Here is a 15,691-nt window from a genome sequence, read left to right as displayed (position 1 = left end):
TGAGTTGACCATGAAATGACCAGTTTTGTACTGGTACAGTCATACAGAACACTGCAGAAAGTCACTTTTATTTCATAAAATCAAGTTAGAATGTACCAAAACACACACGTGTCCATTTTGATTAGGTTTAGGTTAGGTTGTTTCATCTGGTGTTTCACATGGTTTTCATCTGACATTTACATGGTGTTCACACAGATACAACTGAATGAGGACAATGTATTAAACCAATGAGGACAATGTTTTTGAAGCAGGTATGAACTGCATTGATGAGGCTGTGATGAAGAATGGCTGAGGGGAGGTGGGAAGGAGTGGGAGGAGATGATCTGGAGTCTAGGATGGCTTTGGACAGAGGCATTCTGAGATAGATGTTCTGAGGAGAATATCTTCTGTTAGGGCAGTCACTTGTTAGGTTGATCAGATCCTCAACAGGAGACGGGGGGTCTTGTGTCAGTGTTGGATAACAGTCCTTTTAAACAGCGGATTGAGTGGGAGGACGATGCTGATGGAAGGAGTCCATATCTGCCACAGAACAAGTCTTTGGGTCAACAACTACTGTCAGTTCAGGGGGAGTGGTCGGGCAGAAGACAAGGGATGAGGGGATGGGCTGATCAAGTCTTGGCAGGAAGTACGTTACTTTCAAAGTGTCCCTGGTTGGTGATGTTACCAGCTGGGAAGTACCTGGCCACCACAAAGGAAGAGCCGTCAGATGCTATGGCCTTTCCCACTCCCAGCTTCTTGGTGGCCTTCCAGACCATGGCTGTGAAATGACCTGGGAGACATGACAGAGAGTGAGAGATGGACAGAGAGAGATGGAGAAATAGAATGAGGAAGGGGAGAATTAGAGGTGGAGAAAGGCATTTAGGGAAAAAGAGACAGAAGAAGGCAAACTCACAATTAGTGGACAATGTGTAGTTTCTGTAGCATCAGTGTGAACTCACCCCTCTAAATATTTACTCTCACAGAAGCCTGCATTCCTTTCTTCCGCTCTTATACTATTTATCAGGAAGGCTCTCTACACTCTTTCACCAACCCCTTTTCCCCAGGGTACAATCTTTCCTTTTCTTCACTGCACACTTCTTTCCTCTCCCACTTTCGAAATAATTTTCTAATGAGTCATGTGAGTTTGCATGCAGTATCTTGGTGATGTCTTGCTGACCGTGCGGGGTCCATCACATTGAACATAGAAAACTAGAACAACGGCTGAGACACCCCGTCCTCCCTCCCCCTCCCTTTCCCCGTTTCACCATTCCTGAATGCTGAGTCAGAGATACACTCACACCACTCATGGAACCGTGACCTCACAGTGAAAGACAAGCAAGACAGAGATACAGAGAAACAAAGAGAGAGAGAAACAAAGAGACAGAGAGAGACAGTAGGGAGAGAAAAAAGAGACAGATACACAGAGCGAGAGAGTAAGCTGAGAGAAAAAAAGATTGAGAGAATAGAGTACTAATCTCAGGGCCCAAAGAGAAAGTTCAGACAGAGAGACTGAAGCAGAAAGTGACACAGAAAGACAGATAATATAGCAGGTAGTTCCTACCCTATGATTGCCATCAATCATAGGTAGAAGCTGAACTCACCAGTACCAGAAGAAAATCCAGGCCTGTTGAAACTGTACTGTTTCACCTCATCATACCAACGATCCGCCACGTCCTTCCCTACACACACACACACATTTGTTTGTCCCTATGAGCGCTGGGAATAGGAGACACCGTGTTCTCATCCTTTCATCCCTGAGGTATATTTTATAGACCTGATGAGCTTGGGTCAGGGTGTGAACCTCTGTACAGGACTATATAAATCACACTATAACACTTCTGCTTTGAGTTCTGGTCTCTGACACACACATACATACACTGGGAAAATGGGACCCAGCTGTTCTCTGGATACAGCAACAAGCACTGTTCTTTAGAGTACAGTACAACCATAATGTAGTAGAGTCTGCTGGTTTCGTGCTGCTTACAGAGCAAAAACACCACCTGTCTGAGAACCTCTGTACCTGGCTGGTCGTAGGAGGCCCAGGCCAGGTTCTCTCCACAGCTCCCTCTGCTGGACTCCACACTGTGCTTCAGGATCCGTGTGCTGGCCAGACTCTCTGCATAGCTGCACACACACACATCACACATTACACACACATATAGACATGCAAAGTAAACACACATGCACACACAAATAGTCATAGAAATGATGGACGAGGGGTGGATGTGACATTGGGAGGGCCCAGCGCCATGTGACCCACCGAGAGGCCTCTCTGCTCAGCTTCCTGCTCAGCTTCAGAGGGAGTGCCTGGTGCTTCCTCCGATAATCATTATGGGTCGCCAACACCTCCTCAGAAAACTGCTTGGAGCCTTAGATGGGACAGATATATCAATTACATCAAAAGATTGAGAGATAAAGAGAGAGATAGAGAGATAGAAAGAGACAGAAGGACATATGACTAACTCTGACTTCACTCTGGGCAATCCCGCGGGATCCTCTACAGCTGTGCAGGCTTTTAGAAAGTGATGGTGACAGTGAACATGTGTACGTGTGTGTATCAGGGTAATAGAGGAGGGGGGGATTCATGCCTTGCCTTTCTTCTCCTGCTGGTGCCTATCACTGGCCTACTCACACATCCCCATTCTGTAGAGCAGTCACACAATGGAGTGATTCAAGTACGCACACATGCACACACACAAACAAACGCAGTGCCTTGACCAAACACACACACCACCGCCATGAGCAAGCACCTACACACACACACCAGCATTGCTCAACAGCCCGCAGATACATGAAGGCTGTTACCGACTGACTATGAATAAACAGAGACTGCATGTTCTGCATCTATACAACAAAACCCCTCTTCTAAAACTGGTTGTTCCCATCCTTGATTGTGATTGGCTATATTGCGTTCCATGCCGTTGTAAAATCCAGCATAACCTTACAGGTTGTCCTCATAACATTCCTTAACATTCCATATTACTGCACATCGAATATTTCAAATAAAAAAAACAGCAAAGGTGTCCATCTGGCTGTTGCGTGGCAACGATTTATGTAGGAACTATACTTTGTAGTGGTGGAAGAATGACGGTTTATTATTATTCTATTTTGTTTCTAATCGTTTTTATTTATGAAACCATATTAAATATTTGTAGTAACAGTTTTAGAAAAGCACAACTCCCCTTACCTGTTCTAACATCAGCGCAAATCACGGCCTCTTGGGGCTTATTGCTTAATTTTATATCTTTGTGACACAAAGATATGACCTCTGTAAAGTAACACCCCTACAAAGACCAACGGTATATCCAGACACACTCATAGCAACAAACACTATGATCAGGACAAAAGTGACTGTAATGCTATGGTTTCACTTACCTGATTTGCCCATGGTGCCGACAGACAGTTCTCTATCCGCTGTATGATCTCTCTCTTCTTTTACTGTCCTTTACCCTGCCCTCCCTCTATCCTGTCCTGTCCTTCCTTACAACTTTGACAGCTGGTAATGTTAACTAACTCCCTCTCACTCACTTTCGCTTTTCTTTTCTGACTTCCCAGCTGTTTCCTTTTCTTCAAATTGAGTTTCCTCCTGTCACATGTTTACAGACATGACCTGTCGCTCATTTGCAAACACGACTCTTGAACACTTTTCTTTACCACGTTCCTCTATTCTTTTCTCATCCAACTTCTGCTGGCCTGCCTTGCAACACTTCTCTTCCTTCCTCTTTGTGTGTCTCCCACCCTGAACCCCACCCCCCTCTCTCTCTCTCTCTCCTTTTCTGCTACTAAAGAACCCCATCACACTACAGTCTGGTGATGACATCATATTTACGAGACACATGCCCTTATATGGGCCTGAGAATGACTGCGTTTAGATGGAACTTGGAAGCCATGGTGCTTTCCTCTGTAATCAGCCCCATAATTTAGTAATGTCTAATCAGCAAGATGCAGTCTATGATACTGATTTGACAACACCTGTAAGAGACAGTAAACTTATGTGTGCAGTGTAGAGAAAATGTAGAGACACTGTATGTGTAAATAGGCTAAGGTCATAGAAATCATTGGGAAATTATGTCTGTCAATAAGGTAAAGGTCAAACAATTCAGTTTTTTTCCATCAATGTAGATCAGAGAAAAGACAGGTTTATTTTAAAATGTCTCGCTTATTTCAGCTAGAGTTCTGTTCCTTTAAGGTGGCTTATTCTAGTCTTAGCTAAGTAACCAAGGTAATTAGGTATAAGCTAACTGATACCTCTGGGACCAGGGGCCAGTTGCATAAAAGTTAGTTTAAGAATAGTCTTAGCCATAGACGGTCTTAAATTGTCAAGTTAGACTTGTCTAACTAAGCCTGTCTGTTGAGTAAATAGAAAGACTGACCTAATTTGAGGTAGAAAAGCTACCCACATTGGAGGGGACGCTATTGGAACTTTGCATAACGTTCCCTAAAAGTTATCTATATGTGACGAACGTCCCAAACCTTTACAGAACATTGGGGACGTTTTTAAAACGTTCTCATTTGTTTCTGAACATACTTTTTTGAAAGTTTCCTGTATGACTTTATGGAGACTTTCCATGTTCGTTATTTTTTGGTCACACCGCAAACATTACAAATATGACTTTTGGGACTTTTAAGGAGCGTCCCCATATAGTTCCCTGATAGTCACATGGGGACATTCTGTGTATGACATTGGGGGAACGTTGTTTTGGTTATTTTATGGTCACATACAACTTTCACTATATTCACGTGCGTCGTACAATTTAAACCAAAACAAGGCTACCCTTACAAAAAAGAAGTATATTAAAGTATACTATAAATATACAAAAATATGGATAGTACACTTTTGGTTCCCTTTTGATATACTTTAAGAAGTATGCTTAGAAAATAATTCACTTTTGATATACTTATAAGTATGCTTTGAAAATAGTTCACTTTTTATATACTTTTAAGAAGTATACTTAGAAAATAGTTCACTTTTGTAAGAAGTATACTACAAAAAAGTTCACTTTGGATGTACTTTTAAGTAAGATTTGAAAATAGTTCACTTTTGATATACTTTTAAGAAGTAGGCCCTATGTTAAGAAACAGAAAATGGTATACATTTCTTCTGGAGTAGGATGTACGTTTGCTATTATTATACAGCAAAAACAGTCCAATTTTTTTTAAAGTACATTACAGGTTACATTTTTTTGACCCATCTCCTTCTAATTATTCATGTCTAGGAAAATCTATTATGCATTGCACATTGAATCTTTTTTTGGTACTGAAGCTGTAACCTTAATTACTGCCAAAACATTCTGAAGCCCTATACTCATATACTAATAATTATCAATTGGAGTATTAATGGAAAAAAACGAAAAAGCTACTTGAGAATTTGAAGGTTATACTGTCAAACTGACTGAAGAACGAAATAACGACGTGAAAAAATGAAGATAGCATGGCTCATTGGCTGGTCAATTCCCATGATGCAAGGCAGTAAATAGTGTTAAAATTTGCTGATAAGTTTGCCGTTTGTTCGAAATACAAATGTAACTTAATGAATTTAGTTTTTTAATGTGTCTGCTTAGAATGTAGTGTTTTGTTGCGTGGTAATTGTCATTGTTGTGCTGGTTTACCATTGTAACCATGAATTAAATGACTGTTACGTTTCATCAGAAGAGTTGGATTCATTACATGGAATTGGTTTCACAGCAAGTAGCGTCTATCAGAATCTGCAGTTTAACTTTGTGAGGGCACCTGTTCTCGTCATGTGATGCAAAATCTGAGGCATTTGAGGGGCTCCTAAACATTTTAATTTACTAGTAAGTCATAGTAAAGTTACATGTATTAAGTTTACTTCTCGAGGTACTTACATTAATTGAAAGTGTACTTGAAAGTATTGCAAAGTATACTTTGAGGCTCTTTAAGAAGTATACTTCATGAACTGAAAGTGCACTACTCAGCTTAGAGTATTCCAAGGTATACTTTTAAGTACTTTAGGAAGTATACTTTATGACCTGAAAGTGCACTACACATGTTACTTTAGAGTATTAGAGTATTCCAAAGCATACTTTGAAGTACTTTAGGAAGTATACTTGATGAATTGAAAGTGCACTACACAGGCTACTTTAGAGTATTCAAAAGTAAACCTTGAAATACACTATAAATGTACTTTAAAGTGTACTAAATGACCTAAGTAGTGGGCCAATTCAGTTTACTTAGTACAAAAATAGTACATAAATAAGTACACTGCTAGTATACTTTAAGTAACATGATAATAATATACTTTTTTATACTAAGCTATAAAATAAACTTGAAGTATACTTCTTTTTGTAAGGGATCCTCTCTAGCTTCACGCCTTTGGTTATTAGTCAAGCCTACGGTATTAATACATAGCGTTACCACTTTGACACACTTGCAAGAAATGATCCGCTGGTTAGATGTAGCATGATCTTGTTATTTACGTATAAAAAACTCACCAGGGACAACGACATCGGTAACCCTGCACTATGAATTATTATTTTGATGTCATCTTAAAGTGTCTGAACAGGACTGGGTATGCAGGCACGCATGATTAGTTTCTCCTCCGTTTTGAGATTCTAGGTTAGAAATGTTGCCAGTCTGTTGCCAATGACCAGCGGTTGCTACGTATTTCCAGCAAGTTCCAGTCATTCTAGTGTTGTCCTCTTACCTTCAAATTTGTTCAACCAAGACTTCAGCAACTGGTTTTCTGCTCAATTTTCAAATTTTCCTGCAGCTCATCTTTCTGAAATGTTCCCCTTTTTGTTTAGCATTTTTCTTCTTCTTTTCTTCTGTTTTCTGCCTTCATCTTGCTACAGGTCCTTTCAAAAATACATTTCACAGCAGTATCTTCAAACTGCCATTATTTGTGCATTTTTTCCCCTCTTTTCTGTACTTTTCTGCCTTCATCTTGCTGCAGGTCCTTTCTAACATACATTTCAAGCCTTTTGAAACTCCAGCATTTTTTTGGCTAAATGTTCACATTTTTATTAGTGCTGTCAAATGATTAAAATATTTAATCGCGATTAATCGCATTAATGTCATAGTTAACTCGCGATTAATCACAATTAATCGCACATTTTTATCTATTCTAAATGTCCCTGATTTCTTTTTGTCCCAATCTTTTTTCACATTTTAATGCTCTTATCAACATAGAAAAGTGGTTCGGATTGCTTTGTGCAAATATTTTTTTTATTGAAAACAACATTGCAATCGCCTGGCTTTGACGAGGGGGCAGAGAATTCGCATCAGCTGTGTGCTTGGCCATCAAGTGGTATTTCAGACTGGACGTGCTGCGATGATAGCTCAGTTTACAACGACAAAACACACAGATCACTGGTCTTGTCAATAGAACCATTTGGCAACTTTTTAAAAGCAAACTTTCCATTCAGAATCTTATTGGCATCCATTTCGGCATCTCGCGCTCGTCATCCACTCAAAACGTAACGTTAGCCTACTACCAGAGAATGTCTAATATCCGTAAACGGGCTCTGCTACTACTCTTTAGCCAGCTCGCAAGCCAAACGAGTGTTTGGCGTGCCTGTTGTTTTGTTTCCGGTCTAGCTAGATCCGGTGTGGTGTTGTAGTTTTTCTAACGTCGGTAGTTGTTGCAACAGCATGTGAAAAAAACTACAAAGTTTGCTAGGCCAAAAAGAGCGTTAATCGCGCGATAAAATAATTGACGCCGTTAATTTGGGTTTGCGTTAACGCCGTTAATAACGCGTTAAACTGACAGCACTAATTTTTAAGCATTGTTTCTCTTCTTTATGATTTTTTTCACTTTGTTTAGCATTTTTCTTCTCTTTTCTGTAGTTTTATGCCTTCGTCCAGCTCCAACCCCTATTTAAAATACCTTTCGGTTGCTTTGAAGCTTCAGCTTATAACTTTCTGAAAATTTTCACAATTTTCAGCTTTTTTAGCATGGTCAGCTATCCCCATTCAGGTTTTTCAGCATGCTGTTAAGCATTCTCACTATTGTTTTTTTGTTTCTCTTTATTGTGAGAATGCTGTTAAGCATTTTCAGAAAGTTATAAGCTGAAGCTTCAAAGCAACCGAAAGGTATTTTAAATAGGGGCTGGAGCTGGACGAAGGCATTTAACTATTGTTTTCCTGTTTCTCTTTCTTATTATTGTTTTCCTGTTTCTCTTTATTTCCTGTTTCTCTTTATTATTCCAACTTCTTAGTTCTTCCGCCGTTTTTTGGCCTTTAACTAGTCCTGCATACTTTTACCGATTCCTACCATTTTTGTATCAAAACGTTCAGCTCCTTCAGGAGATGATGGCTATGACTTGTGGTATTTCTCACTTTTATACTTTTTAAAGAATTAAAGTTTTTGTGCAAATTATTCTCCCATTAAAAGTAATGGCAAATCCTTTCAAATCATTAAAAAGCTTCCTCCTCTTTCAAACTTAACTACTTCGGCATACTTTCATCTAGAGACACCATTAAAATTCAAATGTTCACAAGACATTCAGCTATTCCCAAATGATTCAGCTTTTTCAAATATATTCAGCCAATTTTGAATTGTGACAGTTTTAAATACATTAAAAATTTAGCTCCTTGATTTTTATGATTGAGCAAGCCAGCGGAGTGCTCTTTATCTGATATTCAACTAAATTGTCAAATAAAATTCCTCTGACATTCACATAGTTTAACTTACAGAAACAAGTTATACCTTAAAATGTAGGAAAACGTGTCCTCTTTCAGCCGATGTAACTACTAAAGAGCTGACATTTACAGATTTTCAGCCATGAGCCTTGAAGCGAGAGCAGCCTTTCAAATTCTCTCACTAACTTCAAGGGAGAGGTGGGTAAAATTCGTCTGAGAATTTCGAAAGTAGACGTGTTTTTAAACTGCCGGTAGAGTCGTATTTTTGACCGCAGACATATAAAGGACATCTCTGGTTTTGGCAGAGTCTTGGGTCTCGGACAATATCCATATTTTTTGGATTGGATCGTATAGTTTTGCGTCTAGGTTAACTTGTTTGAGGTGTGGATGCTAGGTAAATGTTGGTAATTCTCTCTGCCCAGCTCGTTAGCGAGCACAGCTGCTCCATTGCCGTGGCAACTAAACAAACACATACCAGGAAACCAGAAGGAACATGTTTTTGAAACTGTAGGTATAGTCTATTTCTGACTGCCCTGACATATAAAGAATATCTCTGGTTTCGGCAAAGTCTTGGGTCTCGGAAAATATTCTTATTTTTTGGATTGGACGTACAGTTTTGCGTCTTGGTTAACTTGTTTGAGGTGTGGATTCCAACTAAATTTGTGCTTCTCTCTGCCCAGCTCGTTAGCGATCACAGCTGCGCCATCACCGTGGCAACCAAACAGACACGCACCATGAAAGCAGAATTGGGTGACGTTTTGGAAACTGCCTAAAGAGTTATTTCTGACCGCACAAACACAAAGGATATCAATGGTTTCGGCAGAGTCTTGGGCCTCGGAAAATATCCTTATTTTTTGGATTGGACGTACAGTTTTGCGTCTAGGTTAACTTGTTTGAGGTGTGGATTCTAGCTACATTTCTCATAATCGAGCTAGCATGATGGCTCTCCATAACTAATAACGGTTCGACTTTTTTTCCACAATCGACCAAATTGGCCAAACAAGGTATGTAGCTACATTGAGTTTAAAGTGTACATAATCTAGCTAGATCGTTTTTATTTTAGCAAGTTTTAGAGAAATCTGCAAAAATCGAGGCGCGAACAGCCAAACCAGGTCTGGGGTAAGTGTTTGCTGCAGCTGGCGTTAATCCTAAGAACAAACGCTTCGTAACTGGAAAGCTTTTACTTTAATTGACGATATTGAACACAGATGTTAAGTAACTTGTCTTTACGTAAATATCTTGTCCGTTTTATAAAAAACTCACCAGGGACAACGAAAAAATCGGCAACCCTGCACTATGAATTATTATTTTGATGTCATCTTAAATTAAGTGTCTGAACAGGACTGGGTGTGCATTCACACATGATTAGTTTCTCCGTCTTGAACCTGAAACCTAGATTGTAGGTTAGAAATGTTGCCAGGGTTTTTCCTGCGTAGAGAACATTTTTGCGCGGCCCAAAGCTGTTTTCCCGAGCGCCAATGACAAATCCCGAGCGCCAAAGGCAAAAAAAAGTCTGCAATGAAGAAAATAAGAAAAAGAAGCTGTGTTCATCACGTGTGCAATGCATGTCAGCGAATATGTTCTCAATAGTATGTTTCAAGTAGGCTACAGCCAAACCCTCGTTCTGTTTTGATCATTAGTAATTGAGTTGATAAGCATGTCTTCTTGTCTGATCAATACGCAACTGTGAGGTGCGCGAATGCACTAAACTGTCGTTACGCTGCGAGGGCCAGCCCGACGTGCACGAATACACCTGTACAAATGCAAATGAAATTTCCACTCAAAATACTGACAAAAGTTTGATTTACAATTTCCAACGCAGCCTCCATTGGTATTCCTAACCTGGAATGATAAACAATAGCAGTGTTTCTTCTATGGCTAAAGTTCTGCCGCCACAGTATCAGAATTAGAGCTGTACAAAATATTAGGCCGTCTATCAGCAGTGATTGTTAGAGTGCATGTCGGAGAATTGCACGGACACGCGTGTCACACCGCAGTTGAGATTACGTGTGTGCGTCCTTGAGAACTGTAAGTCGTATAACTTATGTTGTAAGTTCATTTAAGTCTGTTATTGTAGAAGTCTATAGTTCTTGCAAATTTAAATCAAGTTAACTAGTGATTATTGTTGTTTGTATTCTTCCCCTGCTAGCTAAATTGCACATGTAGATTCGATAGCGATTGCTGCTCTTGCTCAGGTTTGTATTTTAGGTGCATTGTTATGATGAAGTAGTTTTAATTAATGAAAAGTGGGTTTATTGTTAATATTTGCTTCAGAATGCTTAGCCTATCAAGATCAAATGAAGCAAGCAGTGTATATGCTTCAGAGTGGTCTACCTTAATCAATAGGCTAGGCTACTGACCTTTTACAATAAGTTGTTATGTCAATTATTAATTGGCAGGATTTATGCCATTTAGAACATACTTTATTGCTTTAGGGGAAATAGGACAAACATATGTGTGTGCGTGTGTGGGGAGGGGGGGATGTAAAACACCTGGGAATAAATACATTGATTAGAAAAAATAAGAAAAAAAAGAATATATATATACATATATTTTTTTTTAGAGCAACGAAGACCCACTTTGACCCAGGAAAAACCCTGGTTGCCAATGACCAACGGTTGCTACGTTTTTCCAGCAAGTTCAAGTCATTCCAGTGTTGTCCTTTTACCTTCAAATTCGTTCAACCCAGACTTCAGCAATTGGTTTTCTGCTAAATTTTCGAATTTTCCTGCAGCTCATCCAGTGCCGCCGCTCCCATAACGCGCACTACGCGCTGTGCATAGGGCACCAAGTCCTGCGGGGGCACCAAAAATTTGCCAACTGAAAAGTCATCATAGTTATTATAATTATAATGCCAATATTATTTCAGTAGGCCTATATAAATATTACACACCTTTTAGGCATGTTTATCACAAAACAAGCAAAACAAGATATATTTAATTGCTCAAAAAGTTAGCCTATGCATACGCCTCGAACTAGCTGACGTTATTGCTAATTTTAGCACACTCAAATATGTTAGGTGCAAACTAAATTTAGAAAAATTTAATTTTGCCCTACGCATAAAGGAATTATGCGTAGGGCACCAAAATGGCTAGCGGCGGCACTGAGCTCATCTTTCTGAAATGTTCCCCTTTTTGTTTTGCATTTTTCTTCTTCTTTGCTGTACTTTTCTGCCTTCATCTTGCTGCAGGTCCTTTTAACATACATTTCAGGCTTTTTAAAACTCCAGCAAATAATTTTCTGCTAAATTTTCACATTTGTATGCATCGTTTCTCTTCTTTCTGATTTTTTCCCCTTTTTCTTCTCTTTTCTGTAGTTGTATGCCTTCGTCCAGCTCCAGCCCCTATTTAAAATACCTTTCGGGCACTTTGGACTTTTAGCTTATAACTTTCAAAACATTTTCACAATTTTCAGCTTTTTTAGCATGGTCAGCTATCCCCATTCAGGTTTTCAGCATTCTCACTGTTGTTTCGCAGGAACAGCCTTTTCTAGTTCTAGTTCCTCTTATGCTTGAATTAATATAAATCAATATTCATAATATTTTTTACATGGGTTTCCAATGGAGCTTTCTTTCAAATTCTCTCAAATTTATTAAAACTTCTTCAATTTCCAAATCCTTCTTCTTCCTCAATCTTTCAGCTAGAGCCACCATTTAAACTTTAAAATGTTGACAAAACCCTAAACTAGTTTTAAATAATTCAGCTTTTTGATATCCATTCAACTTTTTTCAATATCACTGATTATGTTTCATGAGTTTTTCAAACCGTTTCTGAGATTTACATGGGTGTGTACGTGAGAGCCTAGAGTGCAGACTGAAACGCTTAGAGTGGAGGGGAGCTTCGGATGTATTTGAAAAAAAGATTTCTAGTTTGCCAGCATGGCCACAATTTTCGCTCTGCATGCTTGGTTTTTGGATCAATAGATAGCTAATTTTGTGCTGGTCGTAGACAGTTGTCTGTGGAATCCAACAGACTTACACATGTATTCAGAGCCCCACAAAAGCGAGACAAAGTCCAACTCCCGCCCCATAGAGTCCAATGCAAATCTGGTGACAAATTGGTCACAGAAAACAAAAAATAACAAGATATAGAAACTGCCGTTAGAGTCATATTTCTGAACGCAGACATATAAAGGACATCTCTGGTTTCGGCAGTCTTGGGTCTCGGAAAATATCTAAATTTTTTGGGATTGGACGTATAGTTTTGCGTCTAGGTTAACTTGTTTGAGGTGTGGATTCTAGCTAAATTTCTGGTATTCTCTGCCCTCAGAACGTTAGCAATCATAGCTGCACCATCACCGTGGCAACCACACAAACACGCGCCAGTCTCTTACACAGGTGATTGGTATTAGCTGATTAGTGGAGACACAAGACAAGCTATTCAGTCAACTCCTCTCATTAAAAGACTAATGCCCTGTCCCAATACTACCACTTCACCCTAGCACTTCACCCTTCCCCTTCGTTAGCGCGTTCGCGTGAAGGGGTAGGGTGTCCCAATTATTTTAGACCGAAGGGGAAGTGTTGTTCAACCTTTCAAACAATCCCTTCAAACAGAGTGCGATCAGAAGCAGACTACGGCTGAAGGGAAAGATAACATTTCCCAGGATGCCTTGCGAACACCTTGGTAACCAACTGACACCAACATTTTTTAAGAAAGATGGCTGCCAGCGCAGAAAAAGAAGTTTACAAATTTAAGTATATCTTCGCAAATAACTATTAAAAATGTTTTTGAAACACATCGGGATATCTAGCTGATCATTATGCAAAATAATATGCCTTCCAGTTGAGTAGAATACGATTGTTAGAAGAAAATCGCTATTTCACTAATAAACGTCTGTCTATGCTGCTGAGAGTAGCCGAGTAACGTTAACGTGAGGATGTGAAAAACGCAATTTTATTAAGACAGGTGGGTAAATATGTTTGCTAAAACCTGAAAACCTGACGTGTGTTCAAATTCGCAAACATAGGAACACTGTTTTGGTCTTGAGTTTTTGGCAAACGTAGCCTACAGTGGAGCTGGATATGAGCTGGACGAAATGTTACCATTACAATGGAGTGTAACTAAAATCATTCAAATGTAACGGTTGAAAGATAGTTGGTTGCAAGCTAACAGACAGTGTCTAATGTTACAATGTTAGGGACTCCCGACCAGACCAGGGGTCTCATTTATAAAACTGTGCGTAGGATTCTTACTAAAAGTGTACGTACGCATGCCCAAAAGCCTAAAATGGCGTACGCACACAAAAATTCAGATTTATAAAACCGTGCTAAATAAATATATTTAGTTATACACTGTGTTCTGCAGTTATCTAAAGGTAGGATATGTGATGTTATCTTGTAGTCGGGGAATCTCCCCCTCCTGAACTCCCGTAGTGGACAATCTGATGGTGAGGAAGCACTGAATTTGTATTTAAAATTTGAGTTGGATTGTACAAGGTGTTTATGGAACAAGAATCACTCAGTATAAGCGGAAATAACACTGCTGGATGTAATCTTCATGATAATCATGAAATTGAATGAAAAAAATGTGTGTGAGGAAAACAAAATATATAAATATTACGAGTAATGTTCTTCCCACATTCAATTTCTGCAGTCTGACTACAGTATGGTCATCTGCGTCGCCAATTCCATTTCGTGGAGGACCGCACATTCTCCCATCAAGTTTGTTTTTTATAAATCACAACCTTTGCGTGGAAAGTGGCGTATGCACATTTTCAGCCCCGTTTTGTGCGTACGCAAGCTTTATAAATGAGACCCCAGGGCACTCAATAGGTTCAGGACAGACAATGAGGAGCAATTTAGTAAAAAGAAATATGCATCAAAGCCGCTATATGAGTGAGTGACCCGGATGTTGTTTTCCAATGAACCATGAATATCTCTGATAATTCCTGTAACCAGAGCCTAATCTACATCATTGTTTGTTGTCTGAGACAGGACACTGATCAAACAGTTGGGCCTCGAGGGAAGGGTCAATGTACAGCAGGTTGGGAAAAAATGGGAGAATTTAAAAAATAAATATAAGGTAATTATTTGGTGAGATATATGCTGCATGTTATCGCAATCTGCCTTTTCAAATGAATGCGTAATCTATATATCAGCTTTTCGTATGTGTGTGTGCCACACATATGTTTGCTATTGCAGGATCTGAAAATGCCAAAGACTGGTTCAGGGACCGAAAGCGGGGAGAAAACAGCTGCCAACTGGCCATTCTATGGGGATATGCACGAAGTTCTCGGTGCCAGACCATGCATAGAGCCCTCTGTGTTAGTGGCATCTTTTAATCAAGGCAGTGATGCCACAACATTACTGATGATAAGTAAGGAAAATACACTCAAATTGATCTCTTACATTTAACCGATGCAAAACTTCAATGGCACCAACATATCTAAGGCCTGAAGTACATATCATGTCTGTAGATCTCCAAAACATTCAGTGTGAATGGACCCTCAGGCCCTGGTTTACTGCTGTGTGTGCTTGCAGTGTGCACATGATGTTACTGTGTATGGTACTGAACCAATCTGGTTATTAATTTTCAATGTACAGAACATCGTTGAACCAAGAGAAGATTCTGCCTCTAGTCCTGGTCCTCCAACCACTCCCACTGCTCCTGATCCAACAACACTGTCTCTCAGGAAGAAACGCATTAAGACCAATCCTATACTGGAATTTCTCAAACAGGAATCCGCAAAGGAGCAGAAGAGGAACGAGGAGACTGAAGCCAAAACGGAACGTTTCCTCAGCCTATTTGAGAAGCAAGTTAATAAAATGCCAGAGCAGTAATTTTGTTTTGCAAATGTTTTATCTGGAACAAATATATAAACAATAAATAAGAAAATACAGCACAAAATTATTGAATGAGAACATATGCATATAAACTATTTACAAGTTTGTAGAAGCATTCCTACTGAGGCACTTCTATATTGCCAGTGATCAGGGCAGCAAGCCTGTCCCTCGTGGCATTCCCTGGCCGTTCATGTGGTGCAGGGGCTTCCTGCAGAAGTCCTGGAGCCATGACGTCCTGTGCCACATCATCATCAGGTTCAAGGACATCCCCATTGTCTATGCACACATTGTGGAGGAAGGCACACGATGCGATAACCCGAGGCGCAAATG

General features: G+C 39.7%; 1 protein-coding gene and 1 long non-coding RNA gene across 3 annotated transcripts; one reads left to right on the top strand and one right to left on the bottom strand.

Moving 5' to 3' along the window:
* Positions 1 to 52: 52 nt before the first annotated feature.
* On the bottom strand, positions 53 to 3,725 carry glipr2l (GLI pathogenesis-related 2, like). 2 transcript variants are annotated; one of them, XM_084703908.1, is made up of 5 exons: positions 3,355 to 3,723; positions 2,240 to 2,348; positions 2,000 to 2,103; positions 1,581 to 1,658; positions 53 to 769 (listed from the first exon to the last, which is right to left on the bottom strand). In XM_084703908.1, exons 1-5 carry the CDS (start codon positions 3,365 to 3,367, stop codon positions 609 to 611), a joined length of 465 nt encoding a protein of 154 aa, XP_084560034.1. In that variant the 5' UTR covers positions 3,368 to 3,723; the 3' UTR covers positions 53 to 608. The 2 variants fall into 2 exon arrangements, with proteins under 2 accessions (XP_084560034.1, XP_084560035.1); XM_084703909.1 differs by lacking the exon at positions 1,581 to 1,658 and having other exon boundaries at positions 3,355 to 3,725.
* A 10,213-nt stretch (positions 3,726 to 13,938) lies between these two features.
* Positions 13,939 to 15,413, top strand: LOC146300578 (uncharacterized). The gene is made up of 3 exons (XR_014729605.1): positions 13,939 to 14,600; positions 14,720 to 14,894; positions 15,122 to 15,413. It is a non-coding gene; the product is annotated as an uncharacterized LOC146300578 (long non-coding RNA).
* The last annotated feature ends 278 nt before the right edge of the window (positions 15,414 to 15,691 follow it).

Source organism: Hypomesus nipponensis, chromosome 2, assembly GCF_054491055.1.
Source record: "Hypomesus nipponensis isolate SF chromosome 2, ASM5449105v1, whole genome shotgun sequence".
NCBI lineage: Eukaryota > Metazoa > Chordata > Actinopteri > Osmeriformes > Osmeridae > Hypomesus > Hypomesus nipponensis.
Note: the sequence above shows the minus strand (reverse complement) of the source record. Positions and strands in the feature narration are given on the sequence as shown.

Bases quoted from the DNA above. Each gene is read 5' to 3' on its own strand.
- glipr2l (XM_084703908.1), bottom strand. The intron at 1,659-1,999 runs GTACAGAGGTTC...GTGTGTGTGTAG, and splicing joins GGCCTCCTACGACCAGCCAG to GGAAGGACGTGGCGGATCGT. The intron at 770-1,580 runs GTGAGTTCAGCT...CATGTCTCCCAG, and splicing joins TGGATTTTCTTCTGGTACTG to GTCATTTCACAGCCATGGTC.